Here is a 26,655-nt window from a genome sequence, read left to right as displayed (position 1 = left end):
AAAGGATGGCAAATAAGCATGTGAAAAGATGCTCAACATGATTAGCCATTAGGGAAATGCAAATTAAAACCACAAGATACCACTTCAAATTTCCTAAAATGGCTAAAATTGTATAGACTGACCATGCCAAGTGTTGGAGAAAATGTGGAGAAACTGAAACATTCATACACATTACTGATGGGAATGTAAAATAGTCCATGGGCCGGCCCCGTGGCTTAGCGGTTAAGTGCACGCACTCTGCTGCTGGCAGCCCTGGTTCGGATCCCGGGCGCGCACTGACGCTGGCTTCTCTGGCCATGCTGAGGCCGCGTCCCACATACAGCAACTAGAAGGATGTGCAGCTATGACAGAAAACTGTCTACTGGGGCTTTGGGGAAAAATAAATAAATAATTGTAAAATAGTCCAACAACTTCAGAAAACAGTTTGGCAGTTTCTTAGAAAGTTAAACATACACTTACCATACATATGATCTAGCCATTCTCCTAGGTATTTACTCAAAAGAAAAAATATACATATATCTCTTGTATATGAATGTTCATAGCAGCTCTATTTGTTTTTGTGTGAGGAAGATTAGCCCTGAGCTAACATTTGATACCAATCCTCCTCTTTTTGCTGAGGAAGACTGGCCCTGGGCTAACATCTGTGCCCATCTTCCTCTGCTTTACATGGGATGCTGGCACAGCCTGGCCTGACAAGCGGTGCATCCGTGTGTGCCCAGGATTCGAACCTGCGAACCCTGGGCTACCACAGCAAAACACGTGCACTTAACTGCTACAGCGCTGGGCTGGCCCGCAGCTCTATTTTTAATAGCCAAAAACTGCAAACAACCCAAATGTGAATAAACTTAAGTGAATAAACTGGTGTATCCATACCATGGAATGACTCAACAATAAAAAGAAATGAACTATGGAGACAAGCAACAATGTGGATGAGTCTCAAAATAATGAAATAGTCAAAGAGCCAGACCAAAAAAGCATACGTACTATATGATTCTATTTACACAACTCTAGAAAATGCCAATTCCTCTATAGTGACAGGCAAATCAGTGGTTGCTGGGGGGCGGCTGGGAGGAAAGACCTATCAAGGGCAGAAGGAAACTTCTGGGGGTGACAGGTATGTTCAGTAACTTGATTGTGGTGATGGTTTCACAGGTGTAACTATGTCAAAATGTATCAAAGTATACACTTTAAATATGTTTATTTTATAATAAAAATAAAGGCCGTTAAAAAGCCAGGCAGCCACACCCCATTGGAGCTAGTCCTATTAATGATAAATAGCAATGAAACCAGAAGTTCCTAATATTACCTCAGCTCCTTTATACATTAGGAATTAGGTTTTTTATTTCTCACAAAAAACTTCTCTCAGAATAAAAGATGTTCTTAAATGAAGAAATGCACAAAAGAATATACAAAACAGACCCCTGACTAAAAATTTCTCATATGTTCTTTTAGTCTATTCTGTTTTCCACAGACCAAACCAACCAAACAGTGATTTGGGGAAAAAAACCAAACGCCACAATGTATCTTTTTGAAATGTAAATACACACTTTATTTTTAAGAATATAGTTATATTTTAAAAACAGGACCTGTATACGTATGACTAAGCAGCATGGCTGACACAGATCAAGTCCACACTGGTAAGCTTTTGAGAACCATTTAATGTGCCGACAGTAGTACTGGCGCAGACAGAGTAAGAATAAATAGTGCTTTGGGGAGAGCAGTAGTGATCGACAGGATAGGTAAAGGAGCCTCATCGTGGATGCTACAGCAGGAACAACTCCCCAGTACTGACATGTGCAAAGTTCCAGATCTCCACGACAGAAATGGCCCAACCCATCCAAACAGCGTCCCAACCTGGCTGGCAACTGCAGGGGGTAGATGAACTCAGGCAAAATGGGTACAGGGATGGGGGGACTGGAACCAGAGAAAAACTGAAGAAACAGAGTTCAGACAAGCATGTGTGTTCAAATACACATACCCCCACCAAGGGCATTGCACTATATAACAGAACTGTACACAATGTAACACAGGAGCTCTCAGCCTCCCCATCACCTCTTTGGCAGTACGTCAGGCCATCTCAACTTGTGACACACAGACATCTCATCAGGTGGAAGGCTGTCCTGTGTAGTAGGGACAGGCCTTTAGGTGAGAGCAAAGCTATCATAGCTATAGCATTAATTGAACATCCCTAAACAAAAAAGATATTAATTGCTAATAAGTGTACAAGCCAAAATTACTTCATGTCCCATACCCCAAGGATGGGCATAGTCAATCATTTTACTATACAATGGTGAAATAGAACAAGCCCTTGATTGTGCTTTAGCAAGTGGAATTATGGGGTAGAGAAAGAAATTAGGTTCCATATGCTAAAATTTGCACTTACTGCTATGAAATAAGTTTTAATGTGTTTCCTGAATCAAAATAAAACCAAGTCTCTAAGGACCCACTAAGCCTACGATGGACTTGCATCTGTAACACATTTACTTCTGTAAGTTAGGCCCATGGTAATGGGACCTCTCCAGGGTTTCAAGGACACCTAAACTGAAGAAAAATTAAAACCACCCCCACAAAATTAGGTCCAGTCTAGGCACAGGAAGCCACAGCTGGCTGATCAGGGCTTCTCAGGACTGAATGTTGGTCGAATTGAGGATTCGAGAAGTAGCATCAGATTTGGAAGCCTTTGAAAGTTCTCGCTGTTGAAAAATAAATAACATCAGTGGCAATACTGCCCTCTCATGCATGCCCCGCCCTTGTAAGCATGGGTAAGTGTCAGCATAAGGTCCCCTGAGGGCTGTTTCTCTGAGACAGAGGTCCCTAGCCCAGCACAAGCTGTGTTAGGAACAGAAGGTGAGGGACTCTGAACACCATTCTATTAGTCACAGATTAAGCATGTGCACATATACCCTTGACTCCTTTCCTCAGCCAGTCCATCCTGTCAAAACCTCACAGAAGAGAAATCCCTTATACTTCACAAAATACTCTGAGTTGTCAAGCTAGGTAGGCAACAAACTTTGGTCTTTTAAGCCCTTTATAAAACAGTGGGCCAGACTATGTATCTACCAATCCCTGGGGCTGAGGGCCTTGTAACCTGCTGGTGATTTGATCTCATGCTGGAGCACATGGTATAGAAGCAGAAGATAGAGCATGAATGACCTGTGAGAAAGATAGCTGTTAGTAGCAGTTAGTCTACTGGCTTTGGTGCTGCCTGGTGGAGTCATAGCAACCAAAACCAGATGAACCTCTCTAGGCCTACCCAGAGAGACAAGCAGATACATTTAAGCCCCAAGTGGATGAAACAGGGCTTGGGTGAGCAAGCAAAAAAGAGAAAGCTGGACTCTCTGTCCAGCAATCAGCTAGCCAGAGTGACATGCACTCACTTCTATAGGTAGAACCACATCAGTCATGTAATTTGAAAAAAGTGCCAGCATATGAAGCTAGCTTCAATGCTCAAAACGAGCTGTAGCCATGAGCAACTGTCCCATTCTCTATCACTGCAGCAACAGGAGAATTGGCGCCCTAGGCTTTAACTCAATAGCCCCCCAAGGGTAAGGAGCAGCCTTACCTCTCAACAGGAAGATACTGAGGGAAGAGGGAACACACATGGTTAAGTAAAGGGCACTACAGTTAAGTGTTAGTAAATATGGAGTAGGTTACTAGGCACTGAAGAACATTCTGGAAAAATTCCTTTCTTCCAGTGCCTCATATCTGCTTTCACAGCTCAATGTGGTAGAAATAGGCAAAGGCAAGGAGATGAGTGTTGGCTAGCTCAGAGTAGACATAAAGTTGGTGATTCAGCCCCGAAGAGTTAGTAAGGGGTATACTCCAGGAAATAATCAGCACACAGGCCAAGGACCTCACAGGCAGCACACAGCTGGGGCACCCCTCCCCACGTGATGGGCCTCTTCTTTCCAGCACATTGGAGGCCTTTGATGTCACAATCGGGGAGGGTGAAGGTTTTCAGCTGTCAAATAACATGATAAAAAAAACTTTGCCTGACTTTAGGTGGGGCTGAGAATCCAATTCAAGTCTGAACAAGTTTTCTTGTTAATCAGCAAATTAGTCAGTCTGTTGGAACTTAAGCCAGATATTTATTATTTTTGAAGTCTGTATTAGGATTTTCTGCTTCCTTTGTAAAAAAGGTTCTATGATAGTATAGCTGAGATTATTGGTTAGTGTAGCCCTGTGCCCAGATGGGAATGAAGCCAGCAGATGACAGATCAGTTTGGAAAAGGGACACGGGACATGCAGGGGTTGCCATACAGACCTGAAGCCCAACAGTGGAGCTGTCAGAGAGGGACGGATCCTTCTAAGAACAAAGAATTAAGACAATTACCAAGAACTCCACCAAGAGAGCACCAGGGCAGTTGATTAGAAGGGTCACCTCCTGCAGCCAGGGAATGGTATTTCTTAAGCAGAAGGATCCAAGTTAAATGTCTAGTTGCTGCTGCCAACATCCTTCCTATATACTCCCCTTAAACCCCCCTCACCCCATGCCATGGTCAAGGCAGGAAAGGGATTCTCAGCCTCCAAAGGACCATCCTAACTAACAGCCTGGGTGCCCTTGGGAAGACACCCACTCTGCCCCAACTGTGTGCTCCCCAGAGACTGGTAGATATTAGAAAAGGTGAATTACCGCAAACTCAGCATAGGTGCTGGCAACAGAATTAGTGCTGAAGTTGCGCTGGAGGGGGGCCGAGTTGGGGTACCCACCACTCAGGATGCTGTCATTGAGCTCCAAGTTCTCCTTGTTGGCTCCATGCCTACCAGCATGGGGTGTTTTTTTCCCTGAACAGGTGGTAGTGATGACTGACTGTAGAGAAAGGAAAGATAGATCAATGTATCATCCTTATAATGACCACACACACACACACAAAAATGAAAATTGTCAAAGGCTGATACCATCTTTATATTATTTATGTGTATGTAATCCTATACTTCTGGTTTAAAAAAATACAAATTCTAAATGATCTGCAGAACACCTATCTTGAGCAGAGTTTGTAAAATACTTCAAAGACTGAACACATTTTAGCACATACTCCCCACCTATTCAAGAGTACCCAACTGTGTCTAGTGATCCAGTGTCACTGGGCTGGATGGAACCCACATGCAGGGACCTTGCTCTGCAGCAACTGAAGACTAGGCTTTAAACTGAGCCTACGGACACCATCACCTGATCTTCAGCTTCCCAGTCACATCTCAGTGCTTCCCATGATGCTAGTGGGGCTTAGAATGACCATTCTCTTCTTTCTCATGTAGTTTTTTGACAGATTAGCTAGCTTACGTCTGTCAACTCAGCATCTTGGTGATAACTGAATCCAGGGATCTTAGAAACTGGAACAGATAGGTGGGGGCCCTGGGTAAACAGGCTGGGACAGTGTCAGGGATCTGCTTGCACACAGAGCATACTAACCTTGCTGCCAGAAGGTGGAAGTCGAGACACAGGGGAGCGGTAGATCGTCCCCCCAAAGATGGGCCGAATACTACTGTTGGCCGTAGCATTGGACATGGTGGTGGTGTTCAGCTAAGAAGAACAGAGACGACTGATGTGAGAATGTGCTCAGCAACCCATCCCTACACTACAGAGAAACGAGAAGGGAAAGCAGTCTAAGAAAGATGGGTTTACATGGTGAATAGCTTTGAGGAAACCTGTGAAAAGTGTTCAAAGCCTGTTTCTGTCCAGCAGATGAACTGTGAATTGGTACAACCATTTTGTTTCTCAAAGTTAGACAGACACTTATCATATGACCCAGCCATATCACTCTTAGGTATTTACCCAAGAGAAATGAAAGCATATATCCATACAAATACATAAATATTTATAGCAGCTTTGGGGCCAGCCCGGTGGCGCAAGCAGTTAAGTGCACACGCTCCGCTGCGGCGGCTCGGGGTTCGCCAGTTCGGATCCTGGGCATGCACCGATGCACCGCTTGGCAGGCCATGCTCTGGTGGCGTCCCATATAAAGTGGAGGAAGATGGGCACAGATGTTAGCCCAGGGCCAGTCTTCCTCAGCAAAAAAAGAGGAGGACTGGCAGATGTTAGCACAGGGCTGATCTTCCTCACAAAAAAAAATATATATATATTTCTAGCAGCTTTATCTGAAATAGCCAAAAAAATAGAAAAAAGCCAAAAAACTAGAAATAAGCCAAATATCCATCAGCAGGCAAATGGATAAGCAAATTGTGGTATAGTCATACAATGGAATACTGTTCAACGATAAAAAGTCTTGACCTACTGATACGTGCAACAACATGGATGAATCTCAAAAAAAAATTATGCTAAATGAAAGAAGCCAGACAAAAAAGAATATGTAATGTATGATTCTATTTATGTAAAATGTTAGAAAATGCAAACCAATAGCGACAGAGCAAATCTGTGGTTGCCAGGGGATAAGGGGGAAGGAGGAAAGGGAAGGGGTGGGGGAAGGGAAGAGGACGGGAATACAAAGGGGCAGGAGGAAACTTTGGGTGCGATGGATATGATCATTGTTTGCTTAATCTGCTTGCACCCATTGTAGTGATGATTTCATGGTGTATACATATACCAAACCTATTAAAGCATACACTTTAAATATTGTGTCAATTTTACTCAATAAAGCTATAAACATTTTTTTAATTAAAAAAACTTGAGGTGGGGCCGGCCCTGTGGCTTAGCGGTTAAGTGTGCGCGCTCTGCTGTTGGCGGCCCGGGTTCCCCCTTTGGGGGGAAATAAAATAAAAATTAAAAAAAAAAAAAAAAAAACTCGAGGTGGATTAAAAGCCTTAAATGGAATGGCAAAACTATTAAAATACAAGACACAAACTAGGAAATACAACATAGGAAAATGTTTGTATGGCTTCAGGTCATGGATGGCTTAATGACAAGGTACAAGAAGCACAAGCCATATAGAAAACAGATTGAAAACATTTTTACTATATTAAAAATTAAGAACTTTCTGTTCATTAACAAAACACAATAAAGAGTAAAAAGACAAGCTACACAAGAGACACAAATAACTGCCAATGAATATGGCAAAAGGTTCAACTTCATTAGTAATTAGGGAAATAGAAACTAAAATCATGAGACATTACTTCATACCCATCAAAAAGACAAAAATTTAAAAGTCAAGATTTCTATCACGTTTTGGCAAGGACGGGAGCCACCCTAACAAGAGGCACTGCCACTGGAAGCAGACATTATTACAACCCATTGGGTGCACAGACTGAAAGATGAGTGCAGCCAGGACTTCAGAAGTGTCTGAATACAGCCCTCTTGAGAGCAAGGGCTGGCTCACTTATCTCTGTATTCTCAGCGTCTAGCAGACATTCCCAAACTTTTAATTAAAACAAACCTTTCTAGAATTGAATTTTAGTGTTATGTTTTTAAAAGTTTATTTTCGTAATAAAAAATTATGTGACAAACTACCTAACATCAAACAACAGGGAACTAGTTTAATGAATGACAGTGTGTCAAGAGGATCGACTCTACAGCTAATAATAAGCAGGTATTTGAAGAAAGTTTGCTGCTATTAAAAAAAAACTCACAGGGCCGGCCCCGTGGCTTAGCAGTTAAGTGCCCGCACTCCGCTGCTGGCGGCCCGGGTTCAGATCCCGGGCGCGCACCGTTGCACCACTTGTCCGGCCATGCTGAGGCCGCGTCCCACATACAGCAACTAGAAGGATGTGCAACTATGACATACAACTATCTACTGGGGCTTTGGGGAAAAAATAAATAAATAAATAATAAAACAAAACAAAACAAAACCAAACCCTCACAGGGCCTGCCCTGTGGGTTAGCAATTAAGTGCGCACGCTCCGCTGCTGGCGGCCCGGGTTCGGATCTAGGGCGCGCACCAATGCACCGCTTGTCCGGCCATGCTGAGGCCGCGTCCCACATACAGCAACTAGAAGGATGTGCAACTATGACATACAACTATCTACTGGGGCTTTGGGGGAAAAAATAAATAAAAAATTAAAAAAAAACCCAAAAAACTCACAACCAATACCAAAAAGGCAGAAATCAAACTTATAATATGATCTCTATTTTGTAAAAATACATTATTTTGAAAAACTTTTTTAAAAAGAAAAATATTCTCAATGGTTCTCTTAGAGTTATATTACAGATGATTTTTTAAGCATTTTATATGTTACAAAACATGAGTTGAGGAGGGAAAAGGGAAATAATGCTTCACTTCATTTATCAAAGAAAAAACTAAAAAAAAGAAGAAAGAAAAAACTCCCAATTTCCTTTTCTAGAGACTAAGGAGTATTAAGTATTCCACTTACAAAACATGCAAGTCCTCTTTCACATAGTACCATAGTCACTTGTCAGAATTATAGGATGAACCTCTGAAGGTTTACCATTGCAGAATGTTGACAAGTATTGGCCCCCCCTAAGTTTAATCCAAGGACTCAACAACTGGCACACATCAAAGCTGGCCACTCCTTGACTGTAGAGACTGCTATCAAGTCTCTACTCAGGATTAAACTGCACTCTTCCATTCACCCTCTCAACTGGACTCAACCTGGAAGGCCAGAAAAGCCCTTTCCCATCTCTGCAGGAGAGAAGGCAAGAGACAGCCCAGAGCCCTAGCCTCAACAACCCCTCATCAGCAGTGGTTCACAAAGCCTCACGTTTACCTTGCGCACTTTGCCTGGTGTGTTGGGTGCCAGGCCTCGCCGCTTGTTGGGTGTTCGGGGAGCACTGCCATAGAGCATCTCTGTCTCTGTCTGCTTCTTGTTCTTTAGTTGCTATGTGAAAGTCAGAAACCACAGTGATAAATCACAATAAGAGAACAAGTCTGAGACGGGAACAGAAGCAAGGCCAGAAATCTAGTGCCAAGTCTCTGCACCCAGAGCTAAAAAGAGCTGCCATGGGCTGCTGCTTTAATCCCTGGCAGATTCTGGGCTGCTCACATTACTATCTTCGCCCCTCTTCCCAAATTGTGTTCACTTACTCTTTCCTGCTTGGCTCGCTCTTTCTCTAATTGATGCATCTCCCATTGTTCTGTCACATACTCCATGAATTTCTGCCCATTCACCACAAATGCCTTTGAATGCTCCTCTTCCCACATTTCAATCCGTGCCTTCAACTCCTCTTCCAGCTGAGACCAGAAACAAGGACATGTTAATTACTTCAAATCTTTGGTGTGAAGCCCAAATGAAATGATTCTCCCAAAGAATGACCCCACCCTCCTCAGAGCATCATTAGCCTAACTTCAGGTAGCTGGACCCACGTGGGTACAGGTTAGAGTGGCCAGAAATCAAAGCCTAGGGATGGTTCATTCACAATACACATCAAGGTGGGAAAAGGCAAGAACTCAGACTCTGACCACTAAGCTGGAGGCAGCACTGGGGAAGATCAGCAACATTAAATGGGCAGTGTACATTAAGAGCAGCACTGTCTGGGCCGGCCCCGTGGCTTAGTGGTTAAGTGTGTGCGCTCCGCTGCTGGCAGCCCGGGTTCGGACCCCGGGCGCGCACCGACGCACTGCTTCTCCAGCCATGCTGAGGCCGTGTCCCACATACAGCAACTAGAAGGATGTGCAGCTATGACATACAGCTATCTACTGGGGCTTTGGGGGAAAAAAATAAATAAAATTATAAAAAAAAAAAAAAAAAAAAAAAAAAAAAAGAGCAGCACTGTCTGGGTTCCAATCTAGAATCTACCTCTTACTGGCTATGAAAAGGTGGGCAAGTTACTTAAGTTCTCAGTGCCTCAGCTTCCTCATCTGTAAAAATGGAAATAACACCAACCTCATAAGGATGATGTGACGATTAAATAAATAAATGGAAAGCACTTTGAAATAGTTTGTGGCACTTAATTCAATAAATGCTATTATTACTAAAATAGAGGACAGTAATGAAGCCCACAGCACTTTCTTAAAAGCTTGCCTTATGTGAACTGTGTGCCCCCAAAGTCGTATGTGGAAGTCCTAACCCCTAGTATCTCAGAAAGCAGCTTTACTTGGACACAGAGGTAAAGTTAAAATTAGGTCATTAGGGTAGGTCCTAATCCACATGACTGGTGGCCTTATAAGAGAAAATTTGGACATAGACACATACAGAAGGAAGATCATGTGAAGACACAGCAAAAAGATAACTACCTGCCAGCCAAGGAGAGGGGCCTCAGAAGAATCCAACCCTGCTGACACCTTGATCTCAGACTTCTAGCCTCCAGAATTGTGAAAAAATGAATTTTTGTTGTTTAAGCCACCCAGTCTGTGCTACATTGTCATGGCAGCCCTAGAAAGCTAATAAACCTTGATATTCAGTTGCTTATACTAGGAAGGCCCTGTATAGACCTTTGCCTAAGCTTTGAAAGAGTTTTGGGGCAAAATGATTCAAAGCAAAAGGTATACAACAAGTGAGGTATTTTGTAGCCAAGCACCAAAAACTCTTAGCAACAAGATTACCTTAGGGAGTGTTTTTTGGAGCTTGGCTCGTTGCTTTTCTTCTTTTAGAAGATTTCCTCCACGGTTCGTAAATCGACTTGGATCTGAAGCTTTTCTCTGTGAAAAATACATTTTAATTAGCATAAACCCCTAGAGAGAACTTCTGCTATGATTCCTTGCTCTCATAAACTGATAAGTATCATTAAGGAGACTTTCCAAGAGCTTTGCATTCCCATCCACTCTAAGCAATGAGAAATGGTGGCACTCTAAGGCAGGGGAGTGGTGGGTGAGCATCCCGGGAATACGCAAGACTATCCACAGGGGTGCGGGAAAACTACTTGTTTCCTTTTTAATCTAACAAGTCTAAGAAAGGCTTCACTATTTAATGCACAACGTCACTGGCTCCCTTCCCTAGTTTGGATGTCAAAAGACTACGTGTCACCTACAGGAAATGAGGTACGCAGAGGGACAAGAGGGGGTCCACACTCGGAGGGCTTGGTGGTGGCACCCCTACTTGCCCACTTACTTCTGGCATATTGAGACAATGCAGCTTAAATTAAGGCGTTTGCCCAGTTAAGGGGTTTATAGATAATCTGGTTTTTATGAAATTAACCATCAAAATGGACAAGGAAAAAATGTAATGTTAGGCTTCTTATTCTTCTTTTCTATTTTTTGTTATTCTAACATGTATACAGTATATCAGAGCAGTAATATAAGTATATAGCTTGTAAATATAAATTAGGTGTATACACTCAAAAATAGAGGGAGATAATCAGAAAAGTTTAGAAACAATCTTGACAATTTGGGAGCCAAGCTTGTAAAAAAATTCTATTTCCCTTCCAGACTGCCTGACTGGTGACTGCTTATAAATGATAACTAAAGGGGATGGTAATTACTTTCTCATTTTTTCTTAAATATTGCCATGTCTACAACAGTTGCTTATTTGGCTCTTGACTGATACTTACTTCTACTCTTTCTTGCTGTCAATCAGAAGTAAGGAGTAACTTAGGACTAGGACATCTGTTATTAAACAGCTGTAAGATCTCACACAGTTCTCGCCACTTCTGAGTCCTAGTTTCCTGCCTGTGAACTTGGAGGAGTTGAACTCAGGGTTCTCTGAAGGCCCCTTCAAGCTCTATCAGAACCAGCATGAACCCAAGAATGAGTCTCCTTGAATTCTGTGCCCTATGTGCCTCGCTTGCCTCATCCTAGTCCCAGCCCTGAGCTCTAAAATGCTGTGGGAACCTGTCTGTACTAAGTCTATCAGAAGAAAAGGAATTCAGAGTATAAAAATGTGCCCCAATACCCAGGCAATTTTCTAAGAAAACAGACAAAGTTGGAGTGTTAGAGAATGTTAGTTGCCTCCCCAACATCCATTCTTTCTCCTTCCTTAGTAACAGAACCCAAATTTACCTGTGGCAGCAATTCTCCCAGCTTTGCCAGCAGCTGGTGTGGCATATAAGCAGAGGTGCTATGAGGAGAGCCTAGGAAGAGCCTTTCGAGTGGCTGGAGGGGCAATGCCTTCTGTGTTCTTCCCTCTACCACACCGCCTGAAATGCTAAGGTGGGAGCTCTAGAGCCATCCTGGACCTGAGGTAAGGCCCACCCCTTAGTGGTAGGGGAGCCATGAGATGAAGAAACCTGGGACCCCACTGACTGTGGAACTGCCATACCTGCCCTGCACTGCTTATCTCTGGACTTTCTTCATGCAAGAAACTTCTGCCTTATTTAAGCCATTAATTTTGGGTCTCTCTCTTATATGTTCCCGCATATAAGCTTAACAAATACAGATAGGTTAGCAGTAATTCAGAGACTTAATGATGACGACAGGGTATTAGAAACCTGGTAAAGAGTAAAGGAAACTGGACTCGGACTTGAAACAGGGCATGCTTTCTTAACACTTTATTGTACTCTAAGGAAAACAAAAACTAGGACACTACCTCAAACTCTAAGAAAAGCCTCCAGCTTTCTTTCCACTTCTGGACACCTTCAAAGAGTTCTTTGTGAACCTCATAGTAGTTTTTTAACCGCACAATCTCGACATCATGGAGCTGGAGCACATTTTCTGTGTAGTCCTCTGCAAGATATAAGCCCAGTCATTTTAAAAAATTCCTCTAGTGTTTAGTATCCCAATTTACTAATCCTTCTTCCCCTAAAATGGAAATATTTTTCTTCCTCATAGTAAAAATGGTACAATAAATAAGTATACATCATGGATAGTAAAAGCCAGGTTTGTCATCATCAGCCTGGGAGCACTAGGGACTAAGGGACTAGGGTGTGGACTAAAATGATTAAGATTCTCAAAACTGTGTCATCTCTTGCCTTGTCTTAGTTTCTTTCATATTATTCCTTTCTATCCTGCCCAATAGAGGGCTGGGTCACAGATAATGTCCAAAAACACTTGTTGAATTTAGTAAAGACAGCCTTATCTTTATATTCAGTTCAGGTCAGACTAGAATTCTGTTGGGCTCTGGGCTCAGACTGCGGGCTCAAACGTGGGCTCTGCCAATGACCTGCTGTGTGCCTCTGGGCTCAGGTGCTCAACATTTATGTGCCTTAGTGTCCTCATCTGTTGATATGAGGATTTTTTTTTCTTAATTTTATTTTTTTTTCCCCCCCAAAGCCCCAGTAGATAGCTGTATGTCATAGCTGCACATCCTTCTAGTTGCTGTATGTGGGACGCGGCATCAGCACGGCTGGACAAGTGGTGCGTCAGTGCACGCCCGGGATCCGAACCCGGGCCGCCAGCAGCGGAGCACGCGCACTTAACCGCTAAGCCAGGGGGCCGGCCCTGACATGAGGATTAAGTGAGATAATATTGCTAAGGATTTGAAATTGCATCTGGCATACAGTAAGCACCTAATAAACTTAAGCTTCACAACTACAGGCTACAGTGACATACTACTTCAGAAATCAAGAGAGCCCTTGTTTCCTAACAGCATTTGCAAATGCTTATTTGTACAGGAATGGCAATTTATGCTGAATGGCTTGAAAAGGTAGCTATATCTGTTCAGTAGAGGAAATACTTCCTAGTGAGTGTGTCTGCACTTGTAAAAGACAAGTGAGCAGGCCACATGAAGACCACCGCTTCTATACTAACCAGAATAGTAAGGGGTAAAAGCTTGTCTCTGCTCCTGGCTGTAAAAACACTGGTCCCAGTATTGAGCCAGCTCCACTCGAATAGCCTCAATCACTTTCTTCATGTTTTGCATCTTGAGTTCTTCCAACCGATCCACCTCTAATTGCAGCTGAAACAAAGAGACCTGTTAAAGGTGCTCATCATACTTTTACATTCACATAGGTTTGCAAAAGTTTCCCCCTTTTTAAATAAAATTATAACACAAAGCCACAGAGGTAAATCAATACTCTATAATAATGATACTATAGGAGCCAGAAATCTAAGAAATGTACACAAAAGACAGAAGATGAGCAGGTTACTGCCATCCTTTTCTGACGCTTGTCTTAAAAATAGGCTCGCTCAAGGCAGAAACAGTAAAGACAGACTTGACACAGAAACTCTGCTCTCAGAGACTGCTGACTCAGTGCCACTGGGTTTCTTACCGCTTTCCTGACCTTGGCCTTTGACCCAGTCATAATCGTGGCCACAGCTTCTCTCTCTTCTGAAGGTATTTGCAATCTGTCCCAGAGCTCTCGGATCTGAGTTCGCAGACTCTCACAAACTGCTTCGTTTTGTGATTTTCGCATTTCTAGCTGTAGCAAGGAAAGCCAGTGGTTATAGCAAAGACAGGAGCACAAAAAAGCCTAGGCTTCCAGCCTCCCACAAGGAAATGTCTGGATCCACATGGAGAATAAGCACTTTTACAAGATCGTGAAGAGGTGTGTTTTCATGACTTCTGACCACAAACTATAAGGCTATCTTTATGGTAGGATCTCAAACTCCAAGAATCAGGATTCAAATTTTGAATTAAAAAAGATTTTTTGGGGGCTGGCCCCAAGGCCTAGTGGTTAAGTTCGGCGCACTCCACTTTGGTGGCCGGGGTTCGTGGGTTCAGACCCTGGGGACGAACCTACACCACTTGTCAGCCATGCTGTGGCGGTGACTCACATATAAAATAGAGGAGGATTAGCATAGATATTAGGTCAGGGTGAATCTTCCTCAGCAAAAAAAACAAAAAATAAACAAAAAAAAGACTGAAGGAAAAAAACTGTCCATTTTTTCAAATTGCTGGATACTATGGAGATCCCAGGCCATAATCTGAGTAGACTTTACCTGCCGCAGCAACTTTTGTAGTGTTGCAATATTCTCCAAAGATAGACAAAAGGCATCTTCATCTTCACACACCACATCTCTTTCAAAGCTTGTGTCTGGGGTGTGATCTAATTCCTCCATACACAGTATGATCTGTCTCTTTAAGTTGACAAACTCCTCATGCCTAGATGCCTATAAAACAAAATGATTACGAGATACCCAGAGGCAAGTCAGATTGACTTTTAGTAAGTATGAATGCAAGCGGTATACCTTCGTTTCCCTCAAAGTCACCACGTGTTGTTGGAACTGCTTCAGCTCTTCTAAGCTGGGAACTGCAGCAGTGTCAATGTCATAGTGGGGCATGCAAAGAATTTCACACAGTTCTCGATCTTGTTCTTGAAGTAGTTTGAGTTCCTGTTTTCTCTCCTTTTTCTGTTTTCGCATCAGTTCTACTTGAGTGCGCAAATCCTTTTCTAGTTGCAAGATGGTCGTCTCTCCTTCTTCCTGTATAAGACAGTGTACCATTGTTCTAAGATTCCAAGTGGATTTCTTCCAAGGAAGAGAAGGACAATGGAAGAAGGCTAGGATGACGGACTTTTAGTTAAACTTACAAGTAAGTCAACTCATGGCCAACAGAATATGGCACAAAGAGGGTCCCCTAAGGAAGGTCTCCAATAAGGAAAGGTACCAGGGCACTTTTGCAAGAGGAGAAAATTGGTTGGAAAGCTTGCTCTAAATCAGCTATAGGGTGGTTGGTATATTTAGCTCATAACTAAATGCTCAACCTAATAATCCTAAGAACATCACCTAACCAGTAAAAATTTAATAGTCCTTGCTCTACTCCTAACAATAAACAGAAAAAAAAAGTGGCAATTATATGTCCTATTCAACATTGATGAACTAAGAACTATCATGTAATTTAAGGGAGAGGGACTACTGTATAGACACCTAACTTCTCACCAAATTTCACATTGAAATTAAAAAAAAAAAAGTCTAAAGAAAGAAACTATTTGTCCAAAATCAATGATATTTATGCCATTTCTGTTAATTCCAGGAACTCTACTGATGTCATGGTCTGCCTGGTTGCTCTTGGCTGCCAGGTATGAACTATCCTTAACCCTTTAAAAGCAGTCTCCCTCCTAGGCTGACTCCACCTAGATATCCAGGCAGTTCTTCCTGTAACAGGGAGAGGGACCTAAGAACTTGATCAGTACCACATCAGCCCTAGTGTGCTGTCCCTGCACTCACATCTATTCTAATTACCTTCCCAAGCTCCACATACGTCTTTATTTTTTTTATCCCAATACTATTTTTACCGATTCTAACCAGGGATATGTTTTGGGGCCCCATCTGTTATTCATTTCATCCTTGTTGGTGTCCTCATTCAAGCCCCTGACTTGCACTGGACCACAACACAGCAGCCTCTCAGCTAGGTACACGATAATCATGGCATGCTCTGAACTTGACCACGTTCTCCTGATATCCAGCTTTTGAGACATTTCTTCTCAAGTAGCCATTTTGGCTGGTTCAGTGATGTGCAGTTTCTGGGTATGAAAAAACCCACAAAGGCAGGTTTGGGGGTAACTTTCCTTTGTATCACTAATTATTTTTGCTTCCTAGGTAGTTCTTTTCATTTTCTTTCAAAGAAAGAATAGCATAGTACCATCTTGCCTAGCTTCTCCTCAGAGTTAAAAAATTTCTATATGCCCTACAAATTGAATTGAAAGCAAAAGAAAGCTTGTTTTTGATAAAAGCATTGCAACACTTATTAGCTTCTTCACCTCTCAACAGGGCAGGCAACTCTTTACATAAGTGAAAATTACTTTGCTGGAACTAATGAACTAGGCAGCTCATTTCCCCCACTTCTCATGTCTAGCAGCCCCCTACCCTACAAGAAAGCCTTCCACCTGCAGCCCCAAATCAAAGTTCCTCCTAAATCTCAGACCCAAGCAGGATCCCGAGACCCTACTAGGTACCTGAAATGGTTCGACATGTAACTCGCTGCACAGGGTATTCAGCTCTTTTTGACAGACAGATATGCTTTTGATGAGCCTTTCCTTCAGGCTTTCCTCCTCAGCAATCATCATATCCAGGAGGTCCTACAAGAGAGAAAACAGTCCCATAAAAATTGGGGGCCAATGGGAAATAAAAACCCAAACCAACAAATAACACAAAAACCTTCATAATTTCAAATTTTTAAGAAAGGACTTAAGAACAAACAAAACCAGGAAGAGCCTCTGACATCCTAGTGTCACTTCTATATGCTATCTCTGATGAGACACCAGCAGTCTTATTCCTGTCCCACTGCAAAAGACCAGCACTACTCAACTCACCTTGATATGCTTCTTTACAACCTCAGTTCTTTGTAACCGCTGGTCCTCTGGAATCCCAATTAATTCCCATATTTCCCGAAGGTGATTAAGGGCTTTCTGGAGACATACTACGGACTCCTCCGCCAGCACCTCACTGAAAAGCAAAAGAGAAGCCAGTTACATGAGCCACTGCCTCCAGACTAAAAGCAGCATTTAAAGGAACTTAATAGGGCCCGGCCCCATGGCGTAGCGGTTAAGTGCGTGCTCCGAGGCTGGTGGCCCGGGTTCACGCTCCACTGCTGGCGGCACAGGTTCGGATCCCAGGCACACACCGATGCATCGCTTGTCAGGCCATGCTGTGGTGGTGTCGCATATAAAGTGGAAGAAGATGGACACAGACGTTAGCCCAGGGCCAGTCTTCCTCAGCAAAAAGAGGAGGATTGGCATGGATGTTAGCTCAGGGCTGATCTTCCTCACAAAAAAAAAATAATAAAGGAACTTAATAAACTAGTTTCTCAGTGGCCTCAAGGAGAAAACAAGCATTCAGCTTAATTCATCTAACCACGCCCTACACTTCTCTCCCAAAACACCATAACACTGGCAAAGCAAAATTCAGTGTCATATTACATCATGGAAATTCAATCTTCTGAATACTCAGAATCTGAACTTTCATCAACAATTCTACCTGTGGTAGTATAACACAGAATTATAAGTCCCTTTATTAAAAAAAACAAAAAAACAAAAAAAAACCACAGGGGCCATCCAGTGGCATAGTGGTTAAGTTCCCGTGCTCTGCTTCAGTGGCCTGGGGTTCATGGGTTCAATCCCGGGTGCGGACCAACACACTGCTCGTCAAGCCATGCTGTGGCAGCATCCCACATATAAAAAAATAGAGGAAGATTGGCACAGATGTTAGCTCAGGGTCAATCTTCCTCACACACACACAAAAAAGAAAAAAAACACTGACAAAAATGTCAGTAAAATAAACTCCCACCTAACAAAGGAGTTTGCTAGTGAGAAGCTCCTATATAATAGCTGGCAATTTACCACAATTTTACTGCTGTTCTTGATGGGGCTCAGGGCAGGTGGCCCCAAGATGTGCCATTCTGGTATGTGGATTATTTCGAACTGAAGACAATAAAGGCTCAAAAGACTCTGAAAGAAACTTTAGCCTTCCCCCTAACTGCCTAAAAGAATTTAAGATAGAAGGCTTGTTCCAGAAAGGAGCTAATACCAGGAGATAACTATGGTATAATGTAAAATAGGTGTCATAAGAAAGGCAACAACAAGCCCATCTTACCGAAATTCTGTCTCTCTGGGCCACATTCTCAAACATTTGCTTTTCCATTTCCATGTGAATTGCCTTCCTCCCCTCTGAAGTCCCAAACCACTACCCCCAACATCCTCCTTTGTCTTTAGCTGAAGATGCTATTTAACCTGGCAGCTTCGCCATTTTGGAGAGTTACCCAGCTTTTCCTGGGTCTCTCCCATGTATACATGTGATAAAGCTTTGTTTGATTTTCTCCTGTTATTCTGTCTCATGTCAATTTAATTTGTAGCCCAGCCAGAAAGGACCCAGAGCGGGTAGGGGATAGGTCTTCCTCCCCTACATTCTTAAACTACAACTACTAACTTACAGAATGGCTAAAATTAAAAAGACAAATATCAAGTGTTGGTGAGGATACAGAAAAGCGAGAACTTTCATATACTACTGGTTTGGAGTGTAAATTGGAACGACTTTAAAGACTGTTGGCAGTATCTACTAAGCTGAAACCAGCAGTTCCACTTCTACACATGTACCCAGCAGAAACGTGCACATATACACCAAAGACATGTACAAGAAGGATCAGAGCAGCACCACTCATAATAGCATAACGGTAGAAACAATCTAGATGTCCATCAACAGAATGGATAAACAGTACATTCCTACAGTGGAATAATACAGCAATGAAGACGCAACGTGGATAAATCTCACAACCATCATGTCGAACTATGCTAAGTGAAAGAGGTCAAACACAAAAAGGCTACATTCTATATGATTCCATTTTATGAAATTCCAAAAAAGGCAAAACTATAGTGAAAGAAAGCAAATTAGTTGCCTGGCATCAGCGCAGGGGATCAACTGTAAAAGGGCAAAAGGAAACTTTTTTTTTTTGTGAGAAAGATCAGCCCTGAGCTAACATCTGATGCCAATCCTCCTCTTTTTTCTCAGGAAGACTGGCCCTGAGCTAACACCCGTGCCCATCTTCCTCTACTTTATATGGGACGCCACCACAGCATGACTCGACAAGCAGGGCGTCGGTGCACGCCCAGGATCTGAACCGGCGAACCTCCGGCTGTCACAGCAGAGTGCACACACTTAACAGCTTGCGCCACCAGGCCGGCCCCTCAAGGAAACTTTTTTTTCGGGTGATTGAATGATTCTAGATCTTGATGGTGATGGTGATTACATAACTGTATACAATGACCAAAATTCAAACTGTACATGTAAAATGAGTCAGTTTCACTGTATGTAAATTATACCTCAAATCTAAAAGAAAAAAGGAGGGGGAGGGAAGAGAAATAACTAATGTGGAAAAACAAAAAAAAAAGTTGGCGAAGAGGAGGAAAAATCGTCTGAGGAAAGGAAGCCAGGCAAGCAAGCGTATATCACAATGTGATTCCATTCATATAAAGTTCAAAAGCAGGCAAAACTAAGCTATGCTGTCAGAAGTCAGGACAGTGGTTGCCATTGTCCTGGGACGCGGTAACTGGGAGAGGGCATGAGGAGGGCTGGTTACACAGGTGTGTGCTGACTTTGTGAAAATCCACTGAATTCGAACTTGATTTGTGCACATTTCTGTATGTATGTTATTATTCAATTACAAAAAGTTTATTTAAAAAATTATTCATTGTTTATCTGAAATACAAAGTTAACCGGGCACTTTGTTTTTTATCTTAAAAAAAGTTTACTTTAAAAATGATAACCATTAGTCTGCTTCATGTAACATTTAAAGAACAGAGACTTTCTCTCCTTTCTTTGGTACAACTGAATAACAAAGAGACTGCTCTGACACCAGACAAACTACAATCTAGTGTTTTGCCACCAGTCAGCCGTGAGGCCTGGAACAAGTCACTTAAGCTCTTCGTGTGCTGTCTACAAATGATGGGGCTGGAGGCTCTCACTGGCCCCCTTTCTTTCTCAGTGTGTTCACTGGTTCTGTCAGTCACCAACCAGCCTAGATGTCCAACATCAGTTTCTCCAGAGGTTTTAATATATTCACATAGCCAAGAAACCCCAATTTAAAGGTTGCCTGTGCTCGTTGAAGAACAGCTTTTGCACAAATACCAGTTGCCTATACCAATGGCCGATATCAATACCCAGATAATGAATAGTGTTTAAAAGAATTTACTGTACTCCATTCATTTTAGAAATATTAACAGGTAATTAAGGCATTTATTTAATATAATCTCAATTAACTAAAGCTCAACTGAAGAGCTTCCCCAGGCGAATAATCTCTTTGCACTTCAATTTTAAGACAAAAGAATGCACAAATCAAAATCCTAATTTTTTTTTGCATTTCATTAAAAATAAGCTACAGGATCTAATCTCTGGTCAACATTCAATCTGAATACAGAACCCTGGTGTTAAGCCAGACCAGCCTGGGGCACCGCTCTGAGGGTCACGACTTCAGAGTGCTCTCCAGTCTCCTCCATCTGGCTGGCCCATCCCATCCTAGCCAATCTCCACAGGACAGCTAAATTCACCTGAAAACAAAATCCAATCAGGCCCCTGCTTAACTACTCCCCTCAAAGCTTCCCACTGCCCTCAGGAAACACAGTTCAACCACTTTCAAAGGAAAGGACTTCTAAAACCTCTCTCCAGGTTTGTCTCTTAATCCCTCCCACCCCTCACTCCCTAAGACTCCAGCAACTGAACTTCCTGAGCATTCCCTGCACAGTGCCCCTCACTCAACCATGTGTAGCTCTCAGTTTTTGATGCCATCATGCTTCTGCACATTATCTGCCACTTGCTACCACCTCCTTTGGACAGCTGGGGATTTCTCGCAGTCATTCCCCCACCCCAACCCAGGAGACCATAACCTCAAGGGTAGGGACTACCACATGTTATCTATCTTCATTTTACCAGATCCTAATGCACAGTAATTGTTCAATAAATGTAAAATGAATGGCCTTGAATTCCTGCCAACTACTGCTGGTGCAAATATAAAATGCTATAGCTACTTTGGAAAAAATCTGGCAGTCCTCGGTTAAACTTAGAGTTACCATACAAGCCAGCAATTCCATTCCTAGGTATTTACCCAAGAGAAATGAAAACTTATGTCCACACAAAACTTGTATATGAATGTTTATAGTGGCATTATTTATAATAGCCAAAAAGTGGAAACAACCCAAATGGCCATCAACTAATGAATAAATAAATGTGATTTATCTATACAATGGAATAGTATTTGGCAATAAACCTCGAAAACATTATGCCAAGTGAAAGAAACCAGTCACAAAAGACAACATATCATATGATTCCATTTATATGAGGGGCCAGCCCCGTGGCTTGGCGGTGAAGTGCGCGCGCTCCGCTACTGGTGGCCCGGGTTCGGATCCCTGGCGCACATCGACGCACCGCTTGTCCGGCCATGCTGAGGCCGCGTCCCACATATGTGCAACTATGACATACAACTATCTACTGGGGCTTTGGGGGAAAAAAGGAAGAGGACTGGCAATAGATGTCAGCTCAGAGCCAGTCTTCCTCAGCAAAAAGAGGAGGATTGGCATGGATGTTAGCTCAGGGCTGATCTTCCTCAACACACACACACAAAAAAAGGTATATATGAAATATCCAGAATAGGCAAATCTATGGACAGAAGTAGATTAGTAGTTGCCTAGGGGTGTGGTAGGGGGAGGGAGGAGGGTGGGAAAAGGGGATTGACTACTAATAGGTATGGGTTTTTTGAAGGGATGATGAAAATGTTCCAAAATTGATTGCAGCAACTCTGCACAACTCTGTGACTATACTAAAAATCGTTAAATTGTCAACTTTGAGTAGGTGAATTGTATGGTATGGGGATTATATCTCAATAAGGCTGTTATTTTTAAAAGTCTGACACATAATTTGAAGTTTTTTTTTATTTGTGACTATGTTATGTTATATATCATGTGTATGATATGTTTACTAATTAATTTAGTCAAACAAATTACTTATACAAAATAAAACGACATGAGATTGGGACAAAATGTGCAGATCGCAAATCCAATCAAAATCAAGACAAGCATCTGTATAGCAAATGGACTGCTATACATTTGAATGGTCCTCTAAACTCCAGCAGATGGGCCACTAACTGAAAGCAGTATGCACATAATTTGTTTTTTTTTTTTAAAGATTTTATTTATTTATTTTTCCCCCAAAGCCCCAATACATAGTTGTATGTCGTAGTTGCACATCCTTCTAGTTGCTGTATGTGGGACGCCGCCTCAGCATGGCCGGAGAAGCGGCGCGTCAGTGCTCGCCCAGGATCTGAACCTGGGCCGCCAGCAGCGGAGCGCGCGCACCCAACCGCCAAGCCACGGGGCCGGCCCGCACATAATTTGTTATAATGAAAAAGTTAACCATCCCTTGGAGTTGATTACTTTAACAAATCTTATTTGGCCTGTTGGAAAATAGGTGTTTGGAATTACCAATCTTCAAGTTAGAGACAGTTCTCGTGAGAGTACAATTTTCAAAGAAAAAATAAAATGTTCCACTCTTCACAACATTCAAACTGTATGAACTTAATTCTTATATCATCTTAACACCTCTTTCTTACATTCCTGCCATTAGCCTTACTTTCAAAAGACAGCCAGAATCTTAGCCCTGCCGCTACCGCCCTGGTCCAGGTAGTAGTGGCATCATCTCTTGCCTGTACTGCAGTGGCCTTTTAACTGATCTCCCTACTTCTGCCTTGGCCTCCTTAAGCTTAGTGTCAACACAGGAGCCACAAGGCTTCATATCCTATCTTCTATTCAAAATCCTCCAATGATTGCCTGTCTGCCTTTACAAAGGCCTCTGGAGCCCTATTACACTCTACTCCAGTCACACTGGACTGCTTTGCTCTTTTTGGAACCTACCAGGCACTGTCTTACCTCAAGTATTAGCATTCGCTGTTTCCTCTATCTAGAACTCTCTTCCCCAACATGTCCCACGGCTTGTCCCCTTACCTCCTTGAGGTCTTTGCTCAAAGATCACCTTCTCAGGGAGGCCTTTCCTGACCAATCTCTTTAAAAATACAATTCCCCTTCCCTACACCTTCAGTAGTCTTTATCCCCTTTCTCTGCTTGATTTCTCTCCATAGCACTCATTACCATTTAATGTAAGATTTGCTTATTTATTACCTTTCTTTTGCTATTAGAATGTAAACTCCAAAAGGGCAGAGATGTCAGTTTTGTTCACTGCTGAACCCCCAACACTTAGCATGGCACCTTATATATATATATATTAAACATTCAAGAAGTATTTTTGAATGAATAACTTGACAATTCAAAAAAGTTGTATGATCATAAGATGCCTCAGCACAATCACAGTGAATAATAATTATCATGGTACAATTATATATACTGCCTTGCTAAATGGTATCAGGTAATTCCCAAAAAGGTGCAACTTTCTTTCTTATAAGACATCACTGGAAAACTGAGGGTGCTTACAAGAATATGGCCCAAGGACATAAAGGTTGTAAAAAGGGCCAATTTTTCCAGTCCCTTGAACCTAAGTCACTGGACTGGAAAAGTTCTCAAATGGTCCTCTAAATGATTCCCAACCTTTGGGTGGCATTCACTGATCCACTGTCCTATTTTTTTCTAAACAGCCCTCCAAAGGAGCTTTGTTAAGCTCCTTCTGTACAACCTGTTTCAGAAGTCAATAACCAATAGTTAATTCAGTGACCAGTCTGATAACCATTATGTTTCTCAGGCTTATTTCTCACAGTCCTTTCTAAATATGAATACCTGAAATCCAGATTACCCAAAAGTCTGGTTTTGTTAGTAATTCCAGTTGCTGTTTTAAAGCCTAATTATATCTGTTGATATATTGGTAACTTTTTCTCCCGTTCATTCACTCTCTTGAAAGCAGAAGGTGCCTGAACAATCTTAAAACTGTTAATGGATTTGGAATAAGTTTCCTGTAAAATGTCATTTAAGGTTTTACTAGTCCTCAGAATGCATGATTACTTTAAATGCACAGCAGCTTAAATATGCTGTCCTTTAGATAATAAGATATTTGTAATCCACAACCCTACACCAAGATCTGTTTCTCCAATGGTACCAGTGATTGGTACTCAATTCCCATTCTCCCGAAGGTAAGCATTTGGGAAAAAACGGTCTGAATTAGTAATCATGAAACGATGACCCTTACAAAGCTATACAGGAATCAGTTTGACCAATAAGTACAAATTATTTAGTAATGCATCATCACAATGCTTCACCCACTACTTTCAGAAATTAAGGTTAACATTTGTATCACTCTTAACACAAAAGTCCTATGCACTGATATTATTCTCATTTTACTTTATTTTTTTATAATTTTATTTATTTTTCCCCCAAAGCCCCAGTAGATAGTTGTATGTCATAGTTGCACATCCTTCTAGTTGCTGTATGTGGGACGCGGCCTCAGCATGGCCGGAGAAGCGGTGCGCGCCCGGGATCCGAACCCGGGCCGCCAGCATCGAAGTGCGAGCACTTAACCGCTAAGCCACAGGGCCGGCCCTATTCTCATTTTAGAGATGAGAAAAACTGACATGCAACATCTTGCCCAAAGTCACAAGGCTGGTAAGCTGCAGTGTGACAAGTCTGGTCCCGACATCAAGTCGGACACTCCTTCCCCAGCACGGCTGAAGGAGTTAAGATGCTCGGAAAAAAACTCCTTAATAGGAGTTTCTTAACTTGCAAGGAAACCAAGCTATCTTTCTTGCAGTAACATTGGTTTATGACATTGTAAAAATTTCAGGTGTACATCATTGTACTTCTATTTCTGCATAGATTACATCATGTTCACCAAATACTAATTACAACCCATCACCACACACATGTACCGAATTATCCCTTTCACACACATGTACCGAATTATCCTTTTCACCCTCCTCCCTACCCCCTTCCCCTCTGGTAACCACCAATCCAATCTCTGTCCCTATGTGTTTGTTTATTGTTGTTATTATCCACTACTTAATGAAGGAAATCATACAGTATTTGACCTTCTCCCTCTGACTTATTTCACTTTGCATTATACCCTCAATGTCCATCCATGTTGTCACAAATGGCTGGATTTCATCGTTTCTTATGGCTGAGTAGTATTCCATTGTGTATATATACACCACAGCTTCTTTATCCATTCATCCCTTGATGGGCACTTAGGTTGCTTCCAAGTCTTGGCTATTGTGAATAACGCTGCAATGAACACAGGGGTGCATGTACCTTTACAAATTGGTGTTTTCAAGTTCTTTGGATAAATACCCAACAGTGGAATAGCTGGATCACAAGCTATCTTTCTAATTCAAGTAAAATGTTAACACTGGAGTCCAGATACATGGGAAAACAATAATAAATAAAAAAGCTTCACGGCTTAACTTAGAGAGAAACGAGAAGCCCTGACCATAAAAGATTCAGGACTTAGAATAAGCCGTCGGTGCCAAGAGGCAGCACCTGAGGAGCGGCGGGCGGGAGGGTGGGGCTCCCGGACGCCGGCGCTGATCCGGCAGGGGGGCGCTGCGGGCACCGGGGGCGCCCGGGCCCGACTGGCCTCACCGCCCGCCGCGAATCTGAGCACCTGCGCTCGGCCCCGGCCCAGGCGGACGTGGGGGCCTGCGGGAGCCCGCGGCCGCCGGGAAGGTGCGGTCCAGCCAGGCCTCCGCCCCGCCGGGGCCGGCCGCCCGTGCGCCGGCTACCCGCTCCCCGGCCCTGCCCGGCCGCGGGTTGACACGACACCCAAGCCCCAGGCCGAGGGGGGCCTCTCGGACCCCGCCATGGCCCCGCACCCGGGACAGGCGTCGCTCCCTCCCGCGCCCCATCGACTCTCCCGCGACCCGCACCTTCTCCTCATGGCGGACGCTCCAAGCAGCCGGCGTCGGGTGCCCCCGACCTGCTCCACGGGGACCCGAGCGTAGTAACCAAGCGCAACCAGCAGCGATCTTGCTCCAGGTCGCAGCTCCGCGAGCCGTTAAGCCCCCGCGGAATTTCAAACGGAACCCGGGGGCGGAGCAGCCCCGCGATTGGTGCCCCGTCCCGTCGCTCCTCGCGAAGCCCCGCCCCCTCGACCCCAGGCGGCAGGTCGCGAGCGCGCGCTCGGGTCTCGGCGCGCCGGGGTTCGGGGCGGGGCTCGCGCGCTGGGCGTGGGAAGCGCTCGCTCGCCGGTGGGGGCTGTGGCCGCTGTCTGCGCGTGCGCTAAGTCAGGGCCCGAGCGAGGGTCGCTTTCCTCGCTTTGCCGCAGCGGGGAGGGACATTACCCCGCCCCACTGGCCAGCTATCCACGTCGTCGGAGCCCCACCCCGCCCGGCCGCAGTTTTGATTCGAAGCGCGCGCCGCCGCCCCGAGCCCGCCGGGAAGGGTGAGAAAGCCACGGCCGCCCGGCCTCCCCGGAAGCCGCCTCGCTGCCCGCAGCCGGCCGGGCGGCAGGAGCGGGTTTAATAGAGAAGCCTGGCGCCTTAACTTGTTCCGCTCGCTCATCTAGGTAGCGAGCCTGGGAACTGCTCTTTCGTGGCAATCTGCCCCAGATGTAGGAAATCATACCCTAATGGGAAGGGACG

At 43.6% G+C, this 26,655-nt stretch overlaps 1 protein-coding gene across 4 annotated transcripts; it reads right to left on the bottom strand.

The window, feature by feature from the left end:
* Positions 1-1,523: 1,523 nt before the first annotated feature.
* Positions 1,524-26,046, bottom strand: PRC1 (protein regulator of cytokinesis 1). 4 transcript variants are annotated; one of them, XM_058542474.1, is made up of 15 exons: positions 25,942-26,046; positions 16,913-17,045; positions 16,556-16,678; positions 14,850-15,083; positions 14,601-14,771; positions 13,931-14,080; positions 13,470-13,617; positions 12,310-12,446; positions 10,392-10,487; positions 8,934-9,080; positions 8,617-8,727; positions 5,411-5,521; positions 4,634-4,810; positions 4,265-4,306; positions 1,524-2,693 (listed from the first exon to the last, which is right to left on the bottom strand). In XM_058542474.1, exons 1-15 carry the CDS (start codon positions 25,950-25,952, stop codon positions 2,622-2,624), a joined length of 1,863 nt encoding a protein of 620 aa, XP_058398457.1. In that variant the 5' UTR covers positions 25,953-26,046; the 3' UTR covers positions 1,524-2,621. The 4 variants fall into 4 exon arrangements, with proteins under 4 accessions (XP_058398457.1, XP_058398458.1, XP_058398459.1 ...); XM_058542477.1 differs by having other exon boundaries at positions 2,631-2,693; positions 4,711-4,810; XM_058542475.1 differs by lacking the exon at positions 4,265-4,306.
* Between the last annotated feature and the right edge of the window lie 609 nt (positions 26,047-26,655).

Source organism: Diceros bicornis, chromosome 5 (genome assembly GCF_020826845.1).
Source record: "Diceros bicornis minor isolate mBicDic1 chromosome 5, mDicBic1.mat.cur, whole genome shotgun sequence".
Taxonomy (NCBI): domain Eukaryota; kingdom Metazoa; phylum Chordata; class Mammalia; order Perissodactyla; family Rhinocerotidae; genus Diceros; species Diceros bicornis.
Note: the sequence above shows the minus strand (reverse complement) of the source record. Positions and strands in the feature narration are given on the sequence as shown.

Coding starts and splice junctions, on each gene's coding strand:
- PRC1 (XM_058542474.1), bottom strand. Junction 5,522..8,616: donor CACCAGGCAAAGTGCGCAAG/GTAAACGTGAGG, acceptor TGTTCTTCTTAG/CTGAACACCACCACCATGTC. Junction 2,694..4,264: donor GCTCCACTGTTGGGCTTCAG/GTCTGTATGGCA, acceptor ATTTTTCAACAG/CGAGAACTTTCAAAGGCTTC.